This window comes from Pezoporus flaviventris, unplaced genomic scaffold, assembly GCF_033815535.1.
Source record: "Pezoporus flaviventris isolate CSIRO_AGI_PZ_B2104156 unplaced genomic scaffold, CSIRO_AGI_Pfla_v1 ptg000031l, whole genome shotgun sequence".
NCBI lineage: Eukaryota > Metazoa > Chordata > Aves > Psittaciformes > Psittacidae > Pezoporus > Pezoporus flaviventris.
In genome coordinates this window covers 67,212,404-67,236,774 of record NW_026892579.1, presented here as the reverse complement: position 1 = coordinate 67,236,774, position 24,371 = coordinate 67,212,404, and the positions used below count along the sequence as shown (strand labels likewise).

General features: G+C 43.2%; 1 protein-coding gene and 1 long non-coding RNA gene across 2 annotated transcripts in view; one reads left to right on the top strand and one right to left on the bottom strand.

Moving 5' to 3' along the window:
- The first annotated feature begins 1,683 nt into the window (after positions 1 to 1,683).
- The window catches only part of LOC133273337 (uncharacterized), a 129,882-nt gene continuing 107,194 nt past the window's right edge, over positions 1,684 to 24,371 (top strand). The window contains exon 1 of the long non-coding RNA XR_009744751.1: positions 1,684 to 1,752. This is a non-coding gene — a long non-coding RNA (uncharacterized LOC133273337). The remainder of the gene's footprint in view (positions 1,753 to 24,371) is intronic.
- EFEMP1 (EGF containing fibulin extracellular matrix protein 1) overlaps positions 20,708 to 24,371 on the bottom strand; it is a 51,583-nt gene continuing 47,919 nt past the window's right edge. Inside the window, exon 11 of the mRNA XM_061461653.1 lies at positions 20,708 to 21,939. Coding sequence (XP_061317637.1) covers positions 21,781 to 21,939 — 159 coding nt within the window. The 3' untranslated portion in view covers positions 20,708 to 21,780. The remainder of the gene's footprint in view (positions 21,940 to 24,371) is intronic.

Sequence of the window (24,371 nt, the reverse complement as noted above, 5' to 3'; positions counted from 1 at the left end):
AGTGATCCAGAAACTTAGGATTTGACCTGGTCAAAGGGCTGTTAGCTTTAGCCAGATTAGAAGTCATTGGTGCAGTTTTGTTTGGGACAAAAATATTTTAGGTGGCAGAGCAAGCATGTTCACTGTGTGTGTCTGAATTCACATTTGCTTTGCTGCTGACAAACAGAGGATTTGCTTGGAAAGATTTTTGTCATTATTACTTATTAAAATTGTTGTTCTCTAGCTCATGGCAAATAACTTTTCAAAGCTCTATACTGTTCAAATACATTAAAATGTATTTGATTTTCTAGAAGTGGTAAAGGAGTGATTGGAAGCATTCATATAATACAAGAGACCTGAGCAACACAAGTGGTGTCTTCTGTTAAGCACAGAGGTGGTCAGTGGGAGCTTTTAAAGCCCAAATTCAATGGGGAAGCCAACATACTTAAAGCAGAGAATTGCATGATATAAATGACAAGCAAAGAAGAGACAGCAGGGCAGCAGTTCATGGAGAATGCAAAGCTATGTATGTATCTTGAGGTTGCAGAAGTTAGAAAGAATTGAAACAAAGGTGTAGAGAAATACATGGGGATGACTTAAAAGTGATATATAAGTGAAGATCTTTCTAACAGGCACTGTGCATTCACCACAAAGGACAAAGCCACACAGAATTAGCATGAAAAGTGTTTTTCTTGAACACTTCTGCTGTCAACAGTAACTAGCACACAACACTTCTGCATTACTATAAATATGTGACACTTTGTCCAGGTAAAAGAAACTGAGGCGTGTTGTCCTCCTGGCTCTGTCACCAGTGATACTACACAATCATAACTATTCTGATGTTGTTCCGAGTTCTTAAAGAAATGCCATAACTTTTAAACTCTTGAGAAGCAGCCATGCAAAATATATGCTTCAGCTTCAAAAAAAAGCCATTCATCCACATGACTCATACCAAAGACTGAATTCTATAGCTGAGATTATGTATGGTTGTAAAAAAGTCCAGAATAAACATAACAAAATGTTCTTCAGATGATGCTTTTAAAAATGATGATCAACCTTGTTATTTTTTCCATTCAAACATGCATGAGAAGAGTTAAACAGTTCACAAACAGCCATGAGCATTGAAAATAGAGCTCTTGACTTAAACCAAAATTATTAGATAGCTTTTTCCACACTCACCAAAATGAGAATCCTGGAGTGTACGTGTTCTGTAACCATCATGGGCTTAAGCAGCTCACTTTTAGCCTGTACATCTGTGCCCCATCCTCTCCAGCTCGCCAAGCATGCTGGTGCAACTTATGTGATAGCAGCAGCAAACTTGCTTATGTTAAATTTCCCAAGTTGTGTGGAAGTTAGTTATGATCCATTTAGTCAAATTCTGTGGCAAGAAGCAGCTACCATTTGGCATACACTCTTCCACTGGGTGCCTTCTCATTGTCCTAATTTCTCCTGGGCTTAATCTTATAGTATAAAATAGAACATAAACTTAAATTGTGCTCCTTAAATGGTTTTGATGGGAAATTACATGCACTTACTATTTTATTTGTTGTATTTAATGTTTAAGTGGAACCCATTACACAAATCTGGCTCTATGAAAGCAACTCATAGGGAATGATAAAGATAGCACTTACCTTAAAATAAAATAAACCCTCTTAATAATAATATTCCTCTTTTTGTTATTATTGCAGACAAGGACAATGCTGGAAAGAAATAGTGCCTGTTACTGCTCCAACAAAGCTTCCAGTAGTACCCCAGCCATAGCACCACACACAGGTAGGATATATCAAGCTACTGATTTCATTACAAGCTCTGAAGAATAATTAGGGATGTGACAAGGGCCAGCATTAAATAGCCCAGGTGCTTGTTCACATGCGATGCCTGAGCCAGTAACATTTTGAACTAGTAAACTTGTTCTAGTAGGATATATCTCTCTAATTCTGATTTTGTAAAGAAGCCTTAAGAACATACATTGGAATAGCATGATTTTAAAGAAAGTTCTTTTCTCTTTCAGTTGTTCTTCTCCCCCTATTCTTGTCATGTTTAGCTCTACCTGAATTCCCTGCTGTATCTCTTGTGATAGCTTTCAGATGCTGCTAGAATTTCATTAAACTTGCATTAGCTGCAGTGATTACTTGATTAAATCTTACTGTTTTCTTCAGAAAACTAATTTGAGGAGTAATCAAAGCTTCTGTGGCAGGTGAAATCTTTGATTTAAATGGTTTCAGAGTAAAATTAAGAAGGTAGGTTGATTGCATCAAGTAAACTACCCAGCCACAGTCGTCTGACTCTTGGCTTGCGTTATCTTTGTGGGGCACCTGTGTCTCATCTTATTTTAGGACAGCACCGAAGGTGCTTTCTTCTTTTGGTAGTTGGGAGTTCCATACTGCTGTGTTCCTGAGCAGGAAGGAGGTGTGATGTAGCAGCTCAGTGTGTGCTTTACTTATGGGAATGGAGCATCAATTCAAGCAGAGGATGTAGGTAAATTTGAACCTGTAATCATCCTAAGCATTGCTGGTCTTTTGACTAAGTTGTAGATGTCTACAACCAAGGATTTTCTAAAGTGGGTGCTTGAATCTGTGAAAACCAGTTACAGATGAAAATCCCTTTTTCCTAGACCAGTGCTGTGATTTCTGAAGTAAGTTATATTTTTTGCACTGTATAAAGTGCAGCTAAGGTAGAGGATTGAACAATTGTCAGAGGAAATTCTTTTTTTCTTTAAGAAAAGTAGTTAGGAGTGTGCATATAAACAGCTTATGTGTTTACATCCTATCTACTATACCCAATATACACACTTGCAATAGACACACTCTATAATGTTTCTGTTGAGTAAGAAGCTTTCAAGACATTTGAGTCATGACTGTTACTACTGAGAAATCTGAAACTAGTGGAAGAGTTGAGGAAAGCACTTGCTTCCCCCCTAGTTGTGGTAGAAAGCGACACAGACAAGAGAGACTTCTTCATGTCTGTCTGGGCTATCTTCGTCTTATCTTTTGTATTAAGTTGAGGATCAACTGGTTTGATATTTAGCAAACTTTTAAACCAAGGTGTCCTGCTGGTGTATGGGATGTCAGCTTTAAGATACACTTTCTGTGAGGAGAAAAAGACAACAACTGGGAAGTTGGGTCTTTTGCAGCCTCCTGGCAGGTTAGAAACAGCCTCAGCAGATGCATTGAGTGGGAGCAGTCCTAAAACTGAGGGTTTGTAGTGAAAGCTTGTAAATGCAGGTGCAGGGGCTTTACTGTGCACAGGCTTTGACTAAAATGTGTTAATGTGAGCTGGCAGGAGCAGTTCTGTGGGATGATGGGGGGTGTCTGTTTCTAATAGCAGTTGTTATATATGCTGATGGAAACCCCTCTATACTACTTGGAAGGAAGGATATGGTTTGTAGTTCTTCTTTCCAGGAACATTAATGTCCTTGGCCAGGTATTGAAGTGGAGCTGTAGCAGCTTCTGGAAGCCCTGGATTTGGGTCTTTTTTTGGTTTGGTAAACCACCCCTGTTCATTGATCTGATGCCTTAAGTCCATGTTCCTCTGAAATCATTATCCACACATGCTGTGAGATTGTATTAATGAGTATTTCCATCCCCTGCTTAAAGGAAAACTATTCTCTGTAACAAAGTCTCTCCAAGAAGTTACCCTCATATTTCATGCTACTTTTTTGTTGAACTGCTTTCTCTTTGCCCAGCTCCCTGGAAACAAGAATATTTGAGGTCAGTGTTTGGGACAGGCAGTGGTACCGTATGGGTGCCCTGTTTGTAAGTATGTGTGTATTTACTTACTACTTGTGTATTTGTATACATGTGTGTTTACTTACTAAATGTGTAGGCCTATTTGGTGTAGCATTTGAGAATCTGCTAATATTTCTTTTAAGTATTTATATAGTATCTTTGAAGTAAATACCTCTTTTGAAGTGGTAAATATGCTTTGGGGGTAGGTATTGAGCTGGGGCTAAGGCTTGTGCTGAGAGATGCTCATGGACAGAGGAAAGGCATGAGTAGATGGACCTGAAACACTTTTAATTTGTTATGTTGTCATAAACGAGGGCATTTGGGTTGGAAATAGGAGGAATGTCATAAAGTGGGGGGAGAGGTATAACTGGAGTAACTTTTGAAAGCTGGGTGAGTACTACCAGGTGTAAATGAGTGTGGGAGAGTGCCTTTAGCTGAGGCAGCAGCTGGTGAGGGTGGAGGAACAATATAGAGGGAAAGAGTCTTTTAATAAAGAAAAGCCTGCAAGCAGGAAGAGCATCTCTCAAAGCAGTGCAGTGATGGTCCTGGAGGTCTCAGGCAGCACTATTGTTCATGTTTAGAAGTCCCTTTCTCTTGTTTTCTCAACTCCTGGCTGAGAAGTGCCCTGCAAAGCTCAGTAAAAGGCTTTAGAAGTTACCTCATCTGACAACAAAGTTTCTCTTATCTTTGGATGTGTTGCTTACTCATCTTTGGCTTCGGGAGAAAATCAGAGGGATGAGCATCTCCAGTGAGAGTTACTGGTTTTAAACAGTTCTCTGGGTTACAATATGTTTCCTCCAGAGCCTGTGAAGATTCCCATTTTCATCCCAGAGACTGTCCCTTGTGCTACGTGTCTTTGCTGGAGTCTTTTTGGAAGACCCTTGGAGGGGTCTCATCGTTGCTTTCCATGGTGAAGAAATTGATACTACCCTGGGCACATCTGCAGCGAGCTCCCTGCCCAGAAAAAGACCCTAAAATTGGTTATTTCGTGTATCTCTTTCTATTTAATCTTCTGCCGTAGGGTGGCACTGGTGAGCTGACCAAGGGATTCGCTTCTGGTGCAGTCCAAGCGGTGCTAGGGCTGTTTTGTGGTGATTCCTGCAGAGTGCAGCTTCTGCCCACACAACCCCTCCACAGCTTGCTTGGAAACTTCAGAAAATAGACTGAATATTTGTGGAACCCTAGAAAATAAGTTTGTTTTTTCATTGCATATTATCACACCGCTCTCTAATCCTTTACACAACCCCCCAGCTTGGCTCTTCAGTGAGATCAAATGAAACATGGATAGTTTTTTCACTTGCAGGGATGAATGAGTGGCACAGAAAACAATTCTTTTATTTGAAATGAAGGGGGAAATCTGCACAAATGGTGAATTCTACAACGTTTACAAGGGACAGTGGTGTCCCCTTTGGGCAGTCAGAGTGAAGAGCGGATGAAGAGCCACTGGTTTAAAAAGGAGGACCTAGAGGTGTGATTTTAAGCTTTTTTTCAGGCATTTACATGACCTCTAAGCATTCAGCGCTGTATTCTTAACAAAACAGCCAGAGTTTAACATAAATGCAAAAGCACTGCCTGATAGGGATGATTTTTAGATACCTGTTCTCAAAACTGAATTAGCACCACTTCTAACATGACAAATGACTTTTGTGACCTGTATCTTCAGTTGATTTAGAAAGAAATGCAAGTGAACGCCATGTGCAATGCACAGAGCTTCCAGATGTGTGTGCTGGTTTGCTTTTGATTTAGTTCTTGTGTGCCCAAGTTAAAATGATTTGAACTCTGGCAACTTCTCCCCCAGTGTTCCAACCAAGGGCTGAGCACGGCTTAGGGCTCCTCTCTGTACAAACCTGTGAAGCCATGCAGACCTTTGTTGGCTGTGAAGAGCCAAAGGTATGATTTTAACTGATTATGATAGGAATGATGATAAATATCAAGGATACAAATAGCTCTGAAACAACCTGAGGCCCTGAATTATTTGCCATGGGCTGAAAACTGAGCAAATGGCAGTGGCAGACTGAGGGTGGGCATCCTTTTGGGAAGGTGGTTTCTGAAACAGAGATCCCTGTTTGATGGGCAAATAGCTGTCTGGTCCAGCATGCAGTGCAAAGAAAATGCATGTAAAATGAAATAAATATTATTTTATGCATTGAAAAAGTAAAAACCTGTCATAGTCTGGGATTTTCCTGTGTGGTAACCCACAAACCAGTGGGGCTACACTCACTATTGCCTTAAATCCTTCACAAATTTTAAAGGAATTACACCTTAAGGCTTGATGTCTTTCCGTTACTGCTTTCCTCTTTCTGTTAGGGAGAAACATGAGCTGTCCCTTGCTATCATGTGAGGAGGCATTTGCCTGATTGACATCCTTTTGGACACTGCTCACTTGGGAGTGTGGATGTGAATTTGGGGTCTGCGCCTGTCCTGCAGCACTTTGTGAGGATGTTGCCTGTTTTGGGGCAAGACAATGCGGAAAGGCTGAGGGTTAGTGAACCAAACGGATGAGTAAAAGGTAAGTAAGATGATGGGATGGAGGAAGGCAGCAATGAGGACTGATGGCATGGCTCAAGCTGGCAATGGAGCATGGAGTGAAGACGGGTGATTGAAAGGCCAAATGATTGATCTGTGTTGTCAGGTGATGGCACAATCAAAAAGGTACATTTGGAACTCTTAGAATCCTTTGTTGAAAAGCTGGTTGTGATGATTTAGCTGTGGATGTGACATATGAATTAGCTATTTAATGATTATTTAGACTTTCACATTGGACATACTTTCTTTTAGCTTAGTGATTTCACTTTAAAAAGCAGTTTCAAGTAAGAAAATAAAAAAGACAGTGATTAATAGGGCATCTCTAACAGAGCAAAGCTCAGGAGCCTCAAAGGTGCTGGTGGTGCCATGCGGAAAGGCTTTGGTAGTGTCAGAGAAGGAAGATGTAATGTGAAAATCAGAAAGAAGGCAAGAAATGATGGCTTGCCTACAGTTTGTCAATGATTAAAATAGGCATGAAATCCTTTGAATCCTTTTTATTTTTGCTTTCTGTGGAACTCAAGGAAAGAGTCTTTGCAGCTTCGTCAAAAGCTGGCCATTGACAAAGTCTGAACTTGCAGCAGTGCTGTGTGCGGTGGACAGCACACTTGAGATAAAGCAGCAGCCTTACAGCTTGGAGTCCTATGGGCTGTATCTGTTCCCTCTCGTTCCCTGTTGGCATGCTGGTTTGCATTTTTCCCCTATAATTTCAAAGTCAAACTATAAATAGGAGTTGAGAACTGTGGGGATGTAGTGATTGATATGGGGTTTGTTTGCTGTTCTCACCCACTCACCTTATAAAGGAGGTTTAAGCTTAAATTAAGAGCTAATGATGGAGCACTTTGTCAGCCCGTGCCATGCCCTTGATCTATTTCCAGTGCATTGGCTCCATCCTCTGCTGTGACAAATGTCATTGATTTCAGTGGGGCCGGTCAAGCCTTTTGTACTGAGCTTTCCAATTCTACCATGAACACAAATATAGCCTCAAAATACACTTATTTTTTCAAAATGACTCCTTGGAATCCCTAAATACTTACTTTCATTTTTACTTTTGCTTAGGAGACATAATATCTTTTATCTTTCGGGGCACATAGTAAGAGCTACACCTTGGTATAGGCCCTGCTTTAAAATGAAGGATGAAAAAAGCAATAAAAAGTTTCTAAGGCTGATAAAAAGCATGATTTATAGTCAGGACCCAGTTATAAATCCCATCAACACTTACTGTAGTTATACTTGCACGTTTCTGTGCTGTTGAAAGCAAGGTTGGTAAAGGAATTAATATGGTTACTAACACAAGTTGCAACTAGCTTGAAAAATACCAGTGTTGTTAGTAGTAGAATAGTGATGATGTTAATAGTTATAAGGATATCTGCCATTTAAAACTAAGTATAGTTAACGTGTTTTAGGACCTGAAATGTGTAGAACAGCATATAACATTTTGATAGGGTAGTAGCAGCTGTAGAAGTCAAAGCAGTAGAGACAGAGGGAATACTTCAGCTCGTGGTGGCATCTGCTCCACAGCTGATAACACTCCAGTGATTCCACTTCAGCCTTTGGTTTATCTCCTTTAACTTCATACTGTGTGTTTGGCTGTGAGCTTTATTTTAGGTGTTGCCTTGTCCTAAAAGCATCCTAAACTCCCAATTTAACCTTTGTAAGTTGTTTGTAAGTCTTTGTGTAGTGGGTGTAAAGAGCATCTAAAGGAAAGGCCGGAGCTTCTCAGTGCTACGCTCTGATTTTTAACTCTGTGTCACTGGACTGCTCTTTATTAACAACTCTCAACATATTATTCCTAGGGCAGGTGATCTATATCACTGTCTTTGGCTTGCGAGATTACACTCCACTTCTGAAAAACACACCTATTATTAAATGCTTTTTAATTGTTACTGCTGTTTTCAAGATATTAAAATGATTGTGGGCGTCCAGGCAAGTATAAACACACAAACTCAGGGCAGCAATACCTGGTGTATCATGTTAGCTATGTACTCTTGTTTACTTAATCTTCTCAATGATATATTTTTTTCCAATTCCAAGCAGTTGTTGGGTAGTTTCTACTTGCCAAATCCTCACACAGATGTAATTCTGCCCCTGCCGTGATCGACAAACAAGCTGTCATCTGGAAATCTCTTGTATTTTCTTTCTGAACCTGCTTTGGGCTGATACTTGTATTTTTGACAGGACTAGCTGTACAAGTCTGCTAATAAAACCTCTAGTCTGCTGTATCAAAAGCTCATGCCATGTAGACCTATCTCCTGGCTGTTGCTGTAACCCACTCCCATCACTCACGCGCATGTTAGCTTCCCTGTGGCAGTGACCCTGAAGCTTTGGGTTTTGTGGCCAAGTGTGCAGAAGGAGATGTTAAAAACCCCACCAGGGTATCTCTGATGTTGCCTTTGTGGGTGTGTGTTGTGTTAGAGGCTTTAACTGCACGGCTGCAAAATGTTTCTCAAATGCACCAGAATCAGCATTTTAGTGCTTGAGTTTAATCTCTTCTTTTGAGCTATTTCACTTTCTGCATACCATACTGAAGCTGATGCCTGCCTGGCAGTAGCATGTGGCCAGTTGTACTTGCACGGCAGTTTCTACATAGAACAGTGGTACAGTGTAAGATGCTGATGGGCACCAGTGAACTTGCAGCCCCTAAGGGTGAAAAGAATCCTCTCTTGCCTCTGCTTTGCGCTCTGTGAAGGAGTTTGGCTTGCCATGCCACACAGTTTTGGGGCTAGGGCTGAGTTCTCACCCCTGGGGAAGGGTTTAAAGCCTCCATGAGGTTGTGAGCATCTCACCCTGAGTGGCTGAGCTGGAACAAAACTGAATTTCTTGGCTGAGTCTGCAAGGTTTGGGGATTGTTGGCCTCTGCAATGGGATCCCTGGCCAGGGCTGGCCCGGATCACCAGTGGCTCCTGTGCCTTGCTTACATGCAGGAGGGATTATGCTTTTGAGGACTGCAGTAAAATACTGTTAAAGGTACATTTTGGGGTCTGTGTTCAGTACCTGCCTCTTCCTGGGTGCTAGTTAATGCTTCCTGGAGGGAATTTCTCTTCCGTGACCAGGCAGCTGGTGATAGCACCTCCTAGCCTGCAGGACACATACTGCAATCAGGTCAGCAGGACACATACTGCAATCCCAAAATGCCTGAGGAGGCTGTTGGGTGTCCATCTCTGTGTTCCCTGACTATGTTGCTGATGGCAGAAGGATGGGATGGGGCACCCTATGTGCCTGGTTGTGCTGGTTTGGGCTGGCGTAGGCTTTGGTCTCAATGCTGAGCAAAGCCTTGTGTAGAATTATTCTCATTCAGGGAAATGTGCAAGTCTTGGCTACAAAATTAGGAGCACAAATGCTTGTGAGACCACAACTGTGCCTCCAGATTGAGCTGATTTATGGATACACTGCCTCAGCCTCCTGTTCCCTGCAAATTTGCCTATACTCCATGAAAACATGCACCTTGTTCCCATTGTCCGAGTTAGGTGGAGCAAAACCTGCCCTAAATAATACTGTGGAGGAAAGTTTCAGTTGTGATTTGTTGCGATGAGCTTTGCCATATTAACAACATTAAAATTGGTTATTGCAATAGAGTTTGCTTTAGATTTTCTTGCTTTTATTGGCTGTTGTATTCAGTTGATTTACTGAAGTTTAGTTCCTGAATACAGAGTTTTAATGTTCTTGGTTTGCCAACCTTCCAAAAGAACTTCAGCAGGTATCTTGAGGCCTGAGAGCTTCACAAATGCAGGAAACAGCACTCTTACTTTGTAGTGAAGACACTGGAGATGTTATTGAGTAAACTAATGATCTCTGTAGCACAGGTTCACATGCAGATGTCTTGCAAGCTATTCCTCACCAGTTGCTGTAAATCCAGTGCTTTCTGCTGTGCTGGTCCAGAGACCTGAGCATGGACTCTTCACATGGAGGAATTGATAACGTTGATATTCTTGTAAATGTTTTTCCTTGTGAATCTATTCTTTGCACCAACCTAGTGCTGATTCTGTTATAAATGTGTCTGCTTTTAGAGGAAACTCTTCCAGTGTTACAGGTAGACAACAGCCTTTCTTGTGGATCCTGGACCTGGTCTGGTACAAACTGATTGTATAGGCAAAAACTGTGTGTAGCTGTTGCCATCTTCGTGATTTGTGCTCTCCAACCTTTGTTGTCTCTGGATCATGGCAAACAGATGGTGTTCAAGTTGTATTTGAATATCTGACTACACTGGAACTGAAGCAAAATGCATTCAGCTAAGAATACTAAGAATAATGATGCCAAACCCTTTGGAAGTTTCTTTCCTCAGTTTTTCCATAGTCTTGTTTGTAACTTACTTTGTTATACAACTATGCTTCATCTGAATGGCTTAACCATTGGCTTTGGAGATGCACCTGCCCAGTTTCTTGGTGTTTTGTTGAGTTGAATCACGATGCTCGTGGTCACTGTGCACACAAATGTCCCTTTAGATCTTCTATCTTCTTGGTGAGTATAGAACCTGGATTTAATGCAGAAAAACACATCTCCATCAAATAGAGTTACTGTTCTGGCCAGAAAATGCAGTTGTATTTGTGATTTGAGCCCAAGCAGTTGTGTATAAATAACTCTCTTCCTCACAGCAATAACCAGCAACAACTACAGGGATCGAGCTTTACATCTAATCCAATTTCAGAAGAATTGGTTAGCAATGGAAGCGAATGGCTGGCTGGTACTTGCATAGAGTCCAAGTTCAACTGTACCTTTGCCTTTCACTGAGCAGACTTACAAACAAGATCTGGCACCCAAACAGGCCTGTGCTAGGCTGGAATTATTCATGTGCAGTCACATAAGTAAACAAATAAGGAATCTGGAGACTTTCTGGATTATTGAGTTTTTCTTTTCATTTGGTATCTGCCTTTTTAACTTGAAGCCACCCAGGATGGTCTTGAAATGAGGCTTTTTACGCTTAGAAGCTCATTTGTTTGTTTCTAAGATGTATTATAACCTTGTAATAACCTAATGGGATTTAATGAACCCAGAACAGTCTCGTAAAGGGGAGCTGTTCATTAGTTTGGCCATATCTAAGCGAAGAGGTCCTCTACTTTGCTATCCCTTTGATGCCCCTGCAGAGTTGTATGGTACTGATGGCTCAGTTCTGCTCTTCAGTGAAATATTATTTTCTTGAATCCCTTGAATTACTTTTGATGTTTCAAAGCCCCAAAAGGGACTAATCAAAAGGTGTGTGAGCTCTTAAATGGGACCTAATGCCTTTGCAAGGGTGACACGAGGTGAAGAGGGGAAGCGGCAGCACACGGACTGTGCCGCCAGAGCTGCAGAACAGAGAAAATGCTCCAAATATCAGCTGTGTAAGTTGAAATTGCCTCAAGGCAGCTTAATCTTATTTGGGAGGAATTGGCATGGTACGTAAACCAAGCAGAAATGGGCCTTGGCAGCAGCAAGGAGCAGCAGCGTCTCTGGGACAAGCTGTTCCCAACAGTTTATCGCTCGCGTGAGCTCACGCTCGCTGCGTTGCTGACCTGGGGAATGTGGCTTCTGGTTTGAGCTCAGCCTGATATTGCCCTCAGCAGGGTAATCCTGAGCTTTGTTCACCACTGAACTGGGCTTTCAGAGAAAATCCTCGATGGCTGCTTCCTCCCTGCGCTTTGAGGTGCCAGGGAGGCTGTAGCAGTGCCCCTGGGGTGGTGGAAGCAGGCAGCAGCAGCCTTAGAGCTAGAAGAGGGAAGAAAAGAGTCTAATAAAAGTAATACTTTTTCTCAAATACAAGTTATTCCTTGCTTTTTGTCTCAAATATAGGTTATTGCTTTTTGTCTCTATTTTCACTCCCCTGGGATCAGGATGGGGCAGGCAGGTTTTGCAGTGGTCTGCGCATCCCAATATTCACATCAACTTGGGCGGTTTGGTGCCTCAGGACTCATTTCTGCTTTGTGACTGCTTCATGCTGGGACATTGCAGTGGGGTTATTTGGGGGAGAATTAAAAGCTTTTTTGTTGTTCTTCTGGATGGGTTTTGGCACTGAGAAAACCTGTAGCTCTTGCAAAACGTTCAGCATCCCTGAACTTAAACACTATCGTAACATCAGACCTCACTGGATTTTGGCTTGAGGCTTGCATTCGGAAGTATTAAAATGCTTGTGTTAGACAGGAATGTTACCCTTGATATAAGTTTCCATATAAAACCCTCGACTTGTCCTTTCTCCATATATTCCCCCTGCTTGTCTCACCCTTATTTCTTTTTATTGCTGTTTCTGCTTGGCAAGCACCACCATGGTCCCTAGAAGAGGGAGCTTCTGCAGGGATATGGCACATATATACATATATATGTGACATAAATACAAATATAGTTTTTAGTCTTTCTATGGGCTCTCTAGGGCTTTTTGCCCCCTTCTGAAGGAAATATGCGAGTAGTGAGATGAGGCTTTGGGTTGGGGGATAACATAGAGGGGATCCTTATAGACTTCTCCCAGTGTCTGCCTGGCCACCACTGTGGCTTTTCCCCCTGTGGTGGGGCACCCTGTCCCTGCCTGGTCTCCCCTGCACCCTCCCAGTCCTGCTGTGACAGGCAAGGATGGCATTTGCACCTTTAAAGCCTCCTCAGCTCTGTCCTGGCGAAGGCCTGTGTGGTTGTTGGCTTCGGCCTCAGCGCTTCAGGGCATGATTTCAACCATGTCTATGGAGACCAATTTTCAACATCAAAACAAACCAGCGTAAGTGGAATTTATATTACCTTTTAAAAACACAAGTCAACAGAACTGAGGACTCTGCTTCGAGGAAGCCTCTTGGGTTTGTTCAGGGAATTACTACAAATATTTTACATCCTTTTTGAGACTCCAGGCAACCTCAGGAAGCATCTGCTGAGGACAGCTGTTGAAATAGCCCAGGTTGCATAGCTGAGCAGGGGGATATGGGGGCCTGCGGTGTGAGAAAGCACCCCCCTGTCACCACATATCCTACACTGCTTGAAAGCACTGTCTCATTTTCAGAGTCAGGCTAATCTTTCTAAACATCTAGGTAGTATTTCCACCCAGCACAGTGGTTTCAGCTCGGACGGTGGTGGTCAAGAGCAATCCGAGCAAAAGCCTTGACCTCAAGTGCCTGAGTGTGTGCAAATTTGGGTAAGCCCAAAGGTGGAGAAATATGTGACCATCCAGAGAAGGAAAATATCCCTGCAACACTGTCACAGCAGTGGAAGGGTTGGATTCAGGTAGAAAAGGCTGCAGGCAAATGTGTCGGGATGGTGCTCAAAGCCTATGGAAGAGGCAAGGTAAAGATGGGCGAGAGTGGGTCCAGGGTGTCCCAGCCCCTCCAAAATGTGCCTTGAGCACTTGGTGCTCAGGCTGAATATCTTGGGAACTCAATAATAGAGTTACATAGAACTTAAAACCAGAATCTGGAAATGATACATGTGTATGGTGTGATTTCCCTAAGCTGATTAGAACTGATGCCATCTCCCACAGCAGAGGAAGAGAAATACACACCAAGCTACTGGACTTAACATTGACAATAACCTGGTTTAGGGATTTTGGCCTAGGTACAAGCATCAAATGATGTCAAGGTGAATAGTGACTTAGCTGCTGAATCGGATAGGAGAAGGCTGTGCCAACAAGCTGCCAGCTTATAGACGTGGTTATGTTGGTACCTCACAGGCAGGTGGATTTAAGCAGGATGTTGGTACTGGCTGGATCCTTGTTTCTTTACGTATCAGCACTGCATGTATGTATCATACATCTGTAATGTGTATGTGTGCATGATCTTTTAGGGGAGCTTTAATTTCAACCTTGATGGCCATGATGTGAATGAAGCTTTTCTTTACGCTTGTATGCAAGCAGCCTTTTATGCAAAGCATGTGTTGAAGCTTCACAAATGTTACTGTGGCCTCTTAATTTCTGCCCACTCCACAAATGGGGGGGGGGGGAGGGAAGAGATTCTTAAACTGAGCAAGGAAACGTATTCCTGAAAACATCTACTTGTGATGGAACTGAGCAGCTTCAAACCTGTATGGTGGGAATTTTAACACCAGTGATGCCTCTATCTATATCAAGGGGAAAAAGGGTTGTGGGAGAGGGGGGAAGCTTCCAGATGGAAGTGGGAAGCTGAACCGGAGCCAGTTTGCCTAGAGACAGAGTGAGCTCTCAAAATGTGATGCTTTTGCAAAGGTTTCAGTGTGGTTTCTGTCTATTTCCCAGCACTAGTGGGGACAGTGATGCACAGGCCTGGCTCATAGGACATGAGCATATGTCAGCTTGATCTGCTCCATGTTTGCAGAGAACAGAAGAAGCTGTGGCCTTTTGTGATACATTAGAAGAAATTACTGCTTGATTGTCCATGAAATTTTAGCACTTTATTGGAGATATTCACTGCATAATTTGTGTTTTCCCTCTTCGGCAAAGGCAGAAATCTTCTGACCCCATTGAAGTTTCATGTTGCTGTTTTGATTCTTGTGATTTGGTTTCTAGTACAAAATCACTGGCCTTGCAGCATGTTGCTTCATGTTTTCCACTGCCTTCCCATCTCTGCCTGTGTTCAAAGCTCTCGTGAAGCAAAACAGCCCTACTCAGTATTGGGAGTAGTCTTTAGGCTGCCCGTGCATTGCAGAATTGACTGGAAACTGGTTCACTGGGGAGGAGAAAGCAGCAAACACAACTTCAGCCTCAGACTTCAAATCACTTCAAGGGTCAATTGATGTCTAATAGGTGTGTCCAGAAATGGCTTTCCTGGAAACACCACTGTTAGCAATGATCTGGTTCCTTCCCCCAGGCAGTGCCTTTAAACTGGGCAGAAATTAAGTTTTCTTCCCTTGAAGTTGATTTCTGCTGTAAACATTTGCTGCTCAGTTTGCTTTAGTGGCTTTATGGCCACCTCTGTGCTGGGTGCGATGGTTGGTCACCATGGGCTGAATACACCAACCACACAAGAACATTACTAATGCAAATGATGGATGTAGCATCAAAATGCTTCCCCTGTGCCTGCAGGTGCCAGAGGAAGAGCTGCTGCTCAGGACAGCCACACATTTAATGGATCTGAATTCGTTCAGTTCTTTTTCAGGCTGATCTGAGATTTGTCATCCCCAACATCCTGCCCTAAGAAGGGGCTGAGGAAATGGGACCCAAACTGCATGCTGTGCTTAAGATGTAGTGGATTTGTATGACTCTGTAAATGTTCAACTTCATTCCCTGCTACATCCCAGTTATTCCTGATGCTGAAATAGCTTTCTGGAGCTGTGGTTTCCTTTGAATGGTCTGTCATGACTTTGATACTATTCCAAGAGGTGCTGGTCAATCCAGAGGCTTTTGCTGTTCAAATAAAGCTGGGATAACTTCCCCCCTACGTTCATTACTTTGCATTTATCCGCTTTGGTTTTATTTGGCACTTTTTGCTCAATATTCAGAGCATATAAAGGCAGAGGATGCTCATCTTTACCTGAATAACTGGATATCATTAGTAAAATCTGCTGTTCCCCCTCTTCTATCCACTTCTTACTTGGAGGCAGGTCCTTTGGTATGTTGCTCTGGCATAGTGGTATTGCCAAATTCCTCCTCCAGGAACATGATAGAAAGCTTCATTTCGTTTTCCTGCCATGGCATTAACCTTTTTGCCCGTTCCTGTGATGTGTGGCTCACTCCTTGGCCTCACCAGCCTCCAGGGAGGTTGCTTCTGCTGTGGTTGGAGGAGGTTTGATTTGCTGGTCCAGGCATTTGCAAGTCGCTCCTTTTGGCCTCCCTTGTTTGCTTTTACGTGTGACCTTCCAGATCTCAAGAACATTTCTATTTTCCTCATTCGTATACAACCTCGGCTTCTCCGAGGATGACTTATTGATTTTAATAATGCCTTTTACCCTGCTGTTTTGGTATGTTGGCTTCCCCCTCTGCAGCCCGTGCTCCAAGCTTCCCAAATCTGTTTGTTTTCCTAGTTTCCATGCCGCCTGAAAGAATTCCGCTCTTTTGACTTCCCACTTGGGTGTTTGTTGTATATATTCTGTATAGGAAACATTCCTATATATTGCACATAGATACTCCAGAAACACTCCAAGTGCAAGAAGAAAACGTGACCCTCAAGAGGAGGCAGTCGCAGGTTCAGATGTCTCTGGAGTGGCATCGGCAGGGTTTGGACCTTGAGGTGCCTCTGTGGCTTTTCGTAGTTGTGGTTTGAGAGTTGAACAGTATAAATATGTTACTTTTGTCACCCCAGCTGGCAGGCTGCTTAATGTGAGAGCCTCTCTGTATGCTTGTGTTGAGTGTATGGGAATGGAACATGCCTTTGCACAGTGAGCTTATAGACCAGAACTGCAGAGGCTTTAGGGGGTATCTTCTGGGGTGGGGTGGGGAGAAAACAAATAGGTATTTCATTAAAGCTGTGCAATGAGTGAGCCCGAGTGTGTGTTTGCAGGGCAGGAGCTGCTGAAGTCTTGGAGGGCTGCACCTTTTTCTGTCAAAGATCTGATCTGAAGCATGTTAGGAGCAATGTTTCCCCTGTTTGGGTATATACATAGCGTGTAGTGACTGAGAAATGTTAGAAATATGAAAATTAAAAATATTAATTATCCAGATGTGTTTCTGGGAGGGAGCAGGGATGCAGAGCACAGACGTAGCTTCTGGGGCTGCTGGGATTCTGGATCAGAAGTGAAATAGTCTCTCTCAAGCAAGAGCAGAAACAGCACAAACTGGGACTGTGTGACTGGTTACAAACCAAACCTGGACCTGCTTGAGTGAGTCTAGAGGAGGCCATGGAGATGCTGCGAGGGCTGGAGCAGCTCTGCTCTGGAGCCAGGCTGAGAGAGCTGGGCTGGGGCAGCCTGGAGAAGAGAAGGCTCCTGAAGGGGAGACCTGAGAGCAGCTCCAGTGCCTGAAGGGGCTGCAGGAAACCTGGAGAGGGGCTTGGGACAAGGGATGGAGGGACAGGCCAAGGGGAATGGCTTGAACCTGGCAGAGGGGAGACTGAGCTGAGCTCTTAGGCAGAAGCTCTTCCCTGTGAGGGTGCTGAGGCGCTGGCACAGGGTACCCAGAGAAGCTGTGGCTGCCCCATCCCTGGCAGCGTTCAAGGCCAGGTTGGACACAGGGGCTTGGAGCAAGCTGCTCTAGTGGAAGGTGTCCCTGCCCATGGCAGGGGTTGGGGCTGGATGAGCTTTAAGGTCCCTTCCAACCTAAACCATTCCATGATTCTTAGAAACCTGGAGCTCACCTAAGTCCAGTATTGTGATCTCCAGGAAGCATTGCTGGGCCTTGGCCACACAGCCCTTTATTCAGTAGCAAGGTGTTTGCTGAGATACCAGAGAATAAATGGGGGGAAGCCTTTAATAATACTTTGTCATGTTGTTGTGACACAATGTTTGCAGCATTTTCTGCTGAGCAAGTACACACAGTAAATGGGAGGCTTTAAAAAGAGTTAAGAAAACCTTTTACTTGAGAAAAAATAGAATTACTTGTCCAATGTACATGCTCTATGTCAGTGTAAAGGCAGGCTGTATTTTTTTCCCATGCAGAAATGACAAAAGCTGTTGTACTGTCCTTCAAATTTGCTTTGGCAACTGTAAACCAACTCTGTTTTATTAAACAGCTCTCTTTCCTCCTAATATATACAGAAATGTTTGCAGTATAAACATCTTAACTACACATCTGCTTTTCCCTAGATATGAAACACAGCTCCCTCTGCCCTGTTTCTGTTTGCTGGGGCTGATAACTTTTTCTGCTGGCCAGATGAAATCAAACTGGGTTTGGTACCAGATGCAGCACAGTTCAGTTGTGCATTACGCAGGTGTTCCCCCAGCTGGGAAGTGTGGAAATGTGCCATTTCTCTGGGATGATGGTGAGGTTTAGAAATGTGAGGGCGTTAAGAATCATTCTCCCTGTTAACAGTGGGCTTTGTCCCTGGTGGGCTCCATGTGCCGAACAGCTGAGTGGGGCAGCAGCTGTTCTATATTTTAATAGGAGAGTTATAAAGTTAGAAACACGGATGATCATTCAAAACACAAGCAACTCTTTGCAGCCATGGAAACGGGATTCAACAATAAACTTGCATTTGTGAGCCTTCCAAACAAAATAATCCCACTGCACTCTGTTCAGGTGGTCTCGGGGAAGTGCATTTCTATTTCCTTAAGTTCTGTTTACTCAAAGTCCTATTTTTATTTTTACTTCTTTTTTTTTTTTTTCTCCCTGTTTTTTATTTCTCAGAAGATACTAAACTTTGCATGTGAGCCTAGTTTAGATTCTGCTCCAGCAGTGACAGAGATTTATATGGGAATCTTTCCTGGAGTGTCTTATCGATGATGGTCATGCCAGTAGGATACAGTGAAACACTTTGCTCTCATATGATTTCTTGGTGTTGCAGTGTCCCTTTTAACCCAAGGAGCTATTCAAACTCATGTTGCATGTTTGCTGCAGCTCAATATCCTTTGCAAGGAACATCAAGTCCTGCTTTCCTGGAGAATGGGATGAACCTGTGGGTTTTCCTCCGAACAACATGCAGGTTTTCTGGCAGGGTGTGATGTACAAAAGCTCCTTGTTCGGGCTCTGAACCATCTTCTCATTGCTATTATGGGATTCTCTTGGACACTCTTACTGGATCATGTACCGCACCCCTATCCAAAACAATACCAGGCACCCCCTTCCAACTTGTGCTGCAGTGCCTGGCTTGCTCTGCTTGCCTGCTTGTGTTTTGCTTTGGAGGGGCTGCTGTTATTTCAGCTCCCCGCTTCCATAAGAGCACCATGATTTAAAGGCATGTGCAGAGAGTGGTGCCCACACCCAGCAACTGCCTTTAGGTCTCTACCAACCCACAGCACCATAGTGGCAAGTGGCTGGATCTGTGCTCCTGAGCTGTGTGACAAAAGCTCTGATTTGGCTGTTTTGGGCTGTAAGTGGTCTTATATAGACATGAATATTGCAAACAGATAGCGAGAGAGGTGCTTGGCAGGACAATGTGTGAAAGCAGAATGGGTTAAGCCAAGTCTATGAGCACGATGAGATGTGGAGGAATCAGTGAGCGGAATATGGCTTGGGCACATGTACAAGCTACAATACCTCTGCTGTTCATGCTGTTTGAGAAGTATATAGATATTTTTTTATATATATAGAATGATCAATTTTGGGTGATTGTCAGTTAAGCACAGATTTAAAAGTGCTGGTGATGTAATTGGTATAAATACTGGCAAAGCATGAACGTAGAACAAAAGCATGAACTCCTTAAGGCAGAGTCTGGCAGCTTGGGGATGATTTGTGGCTGCTTAGTTCGCTACAGGGACCATCCTGGTGCTCTGCAGGTCCCAGGACTGAAGGAGGCAAAGCCACCAGGTGCCTATCAAGAGAAAATTGCCCATTTTAAATAGAAACAACAAAATTGATAGTTTCTTGGAATGGGAGAAGCTGAATGACACAGTTTGGGGAATTGAACGTCGGTGTAAAAGAAGAGTGCTGATGCTGGGGAGTGAAGGGGATGCTTGAGGCACTGCTCCTCTGTGAGGACAGATTACATGGGGAGAAAATGTTAGTTGACAGCCTCCCTGCTTGCCACAAGAACTGCAGGGAGGAGGAGGTTGGAGGCATTTTGCTTAGTACATGTGCGGGGTGAGGAGTTGCCTTTCAAACTGAGCAGATTTGTAACGATGATGAATGGGGAGGAATCCCTCTGGGGAGAGGAAGGAGCTTCCTACAAGCCAAATTCTCCGTATCACAGAATTTTCACCATGGAAAATGCCAGTTAAATCCCTCTACAAAGCAACTGGGTTTGCATTGCTGAGCTTCTCTTTGCCAAGGGGGTGAAGGCTACCTGGGGTCTCACCCCACAGCTCCGGGGCCCCAGGCAAAGCAAATGTGACCCAGAGCCAGCACTGGTTTTTTGGCTTGTTACACCCATGTGCTCTGTCCCTTCTGGCAGAAGACGTATTTGTTTAAAGCCACAAATGAGTGCCTGAAGGAATAATCATTGGATAATGGGGTCCTGCTCTGCAATTTGTCTGAGCGTGGGGGATGTGTCACCCTAAACCAGAGCCTTTGTGGCCTGTTCTAAGTTATACACTGGAGCAAATCTTGGCTGTCTTGTTGCAGGACTTCTGGGTGCCAAGTCCTCCAGCCAAGCTTTTTGCTTTGGGCACATCTCTTGAAAGCAATCGCTGATGGTGATTGACATACTCAGTTTGAAACTGTGGGTCTGCACCCACAGATTTTTTTGTGTATAATGCATGTTTTTGTGTTTAATGCAGATGCTATTCACAAATAAATTCTATAGAAAATGAATTTTAAATAGAAAAGAGGCTCCTTCCTGTAAATCAGCAACTATGTGTGAATGTTGTGTATTTATCCTCTTTTAATGTCAGTAAAACTAAAACTCACTAGGAAATGCCTTTGTCCTTCTACGTCAGAATTGTGTTTTTAGTCTTCCGTGAACTAACACTGTGTGGACCAACATCTGGGTCCTTCTGACTCTGGAGAACTCAATGGGTCTTTGCTGACTTCCCCAGTAGCTGCCAATTCACCCCTCTAATGTACTTATAAACTACCACGAAAAAAGACTGAATTCAATATGGTAAGAGATCTTTATTAAAAATTTTGTACATCAAAGGAATAACTAGTACATTTTTAAACAAGAAATACGATTTGACATATTACAAAAGGTGTTATTAGTTCTTGAATTAGAAATAAACTTTATGAACACTGTACATGATACATCTGAGTTGTAAGAGCAGAAATAGGACCGAGTGCCTGACAATGATATAACTTACTAAGCAAATGCACTCAATTCTTAGTATAAAACATAATATTGCTGGAGAAAGTAGCATGTTAACTTCTGTCTGCAAACGCTGTGTCCCTCTAACCAGTAACTACCAACAGTGTTCTCAGGAGAAAGTACAGACACACGTGCCTTGTGCGGTGATTTTTCCATTTGGAGTTTCTTTCCTTCTTGGAGTTTTCTTCCTATGGTCTGTTTATCTTGGAGGGAGCAGAATGTTATTCCATGGTATGGTTAGCACAATCTGCATAGAAAAACCCAATGCCAAACATTTCTTACCATCTCGCCTCCAAACCAGATTAGAAAAACCAACTGTGATAGCACATAAATGTCTACAGAAAGAGGTTTTTATTGACTGTTAGCTTTTGTTACAAAGTAGTTAAAAAGAAGAAATACATTTTAGCTTATCAGATAACCATTCCTTGTGTATCATTCATACTATGTCATTTATTCTTGTTGAGATTGTCAGTGTAGCTGCATTAGAATTTAAAATCGGAACAACACAGAAGATCACCTTTTAACTGCATGACCTATTTGCCTAGGGAGGGGGTGTGAAGCTTTACAGGAGAGTATGAACATACAGGTCTCATACAAAAGCAGGGTATGTATCTAGTCCAAGAAAGGTAATAAAAAAGATTTAAATCTTTATACAGAAAGTGACAATGCCCATGTTATACTATGGAACACATCTACTAATTTTGAATTACAGGTGTAATGTGTGGATTACAGGTATCAACTTACTAAACAAATCTTGAAAATAAAACCAAGAGAGCAAACTCTATAAATAAAATAGTAAGTGCTTTCTTTAAGAGAATATTCTTTGGCTGCTTTAAGTGCCAGTGAAGGGTTATTGAAAACCACTAAAATGCATAAGGTCCCACTATTATTGTTAATCTTAACACCGAGCTGGTACGATAATTCAAGCTGTTGACTGTTAACATCTCCAGGTCCACAATGTGTTCTCTTGGTCCTGAGAGTGATTTCACCAGTACAAGCATTGCACTCACGGCGCTTGTTTGCTGAAAGAACAACAGAAAACCACTCAGTTTAATTCAGTCCAACCTAAAACGAGTCCCCTGTTGCATCAGGAGAGGGCTGGGGTGTTACTACACTGTAAAAATGCTCTGTCTCAGCACAGAGATACACAATGCAAGTATTCTTTTAACGTTTTGAAACAGCCATGACTAATCTCACACCTGGCTTTGCTGCAGGGAAAGCTTTACCTGACCAGGGCTCAGAGGAATAAACTGCACTGCAAAATCTGTTCCTGGTTATGCTGACTCTCCTCAAGGACATGGGAATTGGTAATCTATCCCAGGATGGTCTTTATTTCTTAGCCCCATCTATCAGCTTTTAAAACAGAGAGAGAATAAGTAAAACAAGAGAGACCTAATGTCTTTAACAGGGATGTAGCTTGTTCAGTGGAGAGAAACTAAGCCTGTCTCAATGCTTGCGCTCTAGAAGTCATGCTCCTCTTGTAAACACTGGGAATTCTTGCAACCGGTGTGCCTGTTGCCATCCCCATCTTGTACTGCTCCAAAGCTCTTTTCCCAGCTTGGGATAGTGCTGCCAGGGAGCACTGACAGACCTTGTCTGTGGCATGCTGCCAGTCTGTTAAACGGCTTCATCATTTACAGGTGATAGTAAAAGGGTAAACTCCATCTCTCCCTTCACTTACTACGTATCAAACTGAATCCAGTCCATCTGCTGTATCCCAGACCCAGCTCCAAGTTTTTGTACAACAATAACTTCCAAGTAAGCCTTTGTTTACCAGAGTCCCTTGCCAGGAATAAACACACGCTTCCTTATTTAAGGCCTGTGACTTCTTGTTGGGTGGCAACAGAAGGTTGGAATTGTTAGTCTGACACTCAGTTTAAAGGCTAGACTGAGATCTAACCCAAAACTAGAGCTGGTGATATCTTCTTCTTTTTTAAGGGGGGGTAGGTATGAGGGCTTGATGTGTAGTACATCCATGGAAAAGCATTGGGTTATAGGTTATACCACAAGTGAGATATCGGTGAGTAATTCCATATTCCTGTCTTGGGGAAACATGGCATAAATAGGCAATGCCATCTCTAGGTATACTTTTGAAATTTACTATCATTCCCTCCATCTTCAGATTTGAGTTAAAATAGAAAAACCTTCCAATGATGTATTTCTGGTTGAAGCTTTTTATGCTGATTCTCTTCTACTAAGTGAAAAGCCCATATATGAAGCAAAAAGGATTTTCCAGGGATTTGCAAATATTACAAGCGTTCAAGAAAATCAGATTTCTTCCCCCCAAAAAAAGCTCAAAGAGCAGATGTTAGGGACACTTTCATTCATGTGGATCTGCTTGACTGCATGATACCAACAGGAAATGCTGCTGTCGTCAGTCACTTGAACTTTTGTGGTTTTCTGAAATAGTTGCAGCACTATGGGAAAGTGAAGGTTGGAGTAAATCAGGACACAAAGCCCTTGTAAGCTACCCTGAACTTAGCACTCCACAAACCAGTGCCTCATCCCAAGCTGCTCTTGATTTCCTTACTTTTTTTTTGAGAAATGAGACATTTAAATTGCATATTTTATATTGTTAATACTGTTGCAGCCCAGAACCGCCCCCATGTGCTGAGCTGCACCCCCAGAGCATGAGCAGCAGGTTAAGGGAGGGGATTTTCCCCTCTGGGAAGAACCCCCCCCCCCCTTCCTGCAGTCCTGACCCAGCTCTGGGGCAGCAGCACAAGAGGGATGTGGAGCTGTTGGAGTGAGGCCAGAGGAGGCCATGGAGATGCTGCGAGGGCTGGAGCAGCTCTGCTCTGGAGCCAGGCTGAGAGAGCTGGGCTGGGGCAGCCTGGAGAAGAGAAGGCTCCTGAAGGGGAGACCTGAGAGCAGCTGCAGTGCCTGAAGGGGCTGCAGGAAACCTGGAGAGGGGCTTGGGACAAGGGCAGGTAGGGACAGGCCAAGGGGAGACTGAGCTGAGCTCTTAGGCAGAAGCTCTTCCCTGTGAGGGTGCTGAGGCGCTGGCACAGGGTGCCCAGAGAAGCTGTGGCTGCCCCATCCCTGGCAGTGTTCAAGGGCAGGCTGGACACAGGGGCTTGGAGCAAGCTGCTCTAGTGGAAGGGGTCCCTGCCTGTGGCAGGGGTTGGAACTGGGTGAGCTTTAAGGTCCCTTCCAACCCAAACCAGGCTGGGATTCTGTGATTATTGTAATCAGAATATTTCTATAATCCTCTGCTAAATACACGTGTGGCTGTTGGTTCAGAGTGAAAAGCATGGAGGTACCTCATTTGAATTTGACATGGGTATCCCAAGGTTGGTAAATATTCATGATCATTACTAGCATTGTGTTCATTTGAAAGAAGCAGGCTGATTCTCAATGTAGCGTTTTTAGGTAGAAAAGTAAAAGGCTTTTTAAAATTTGGAAACCAAGCACATTTGAAAAGGAAGACCCAAAATTTGATCAACTTTGGGAT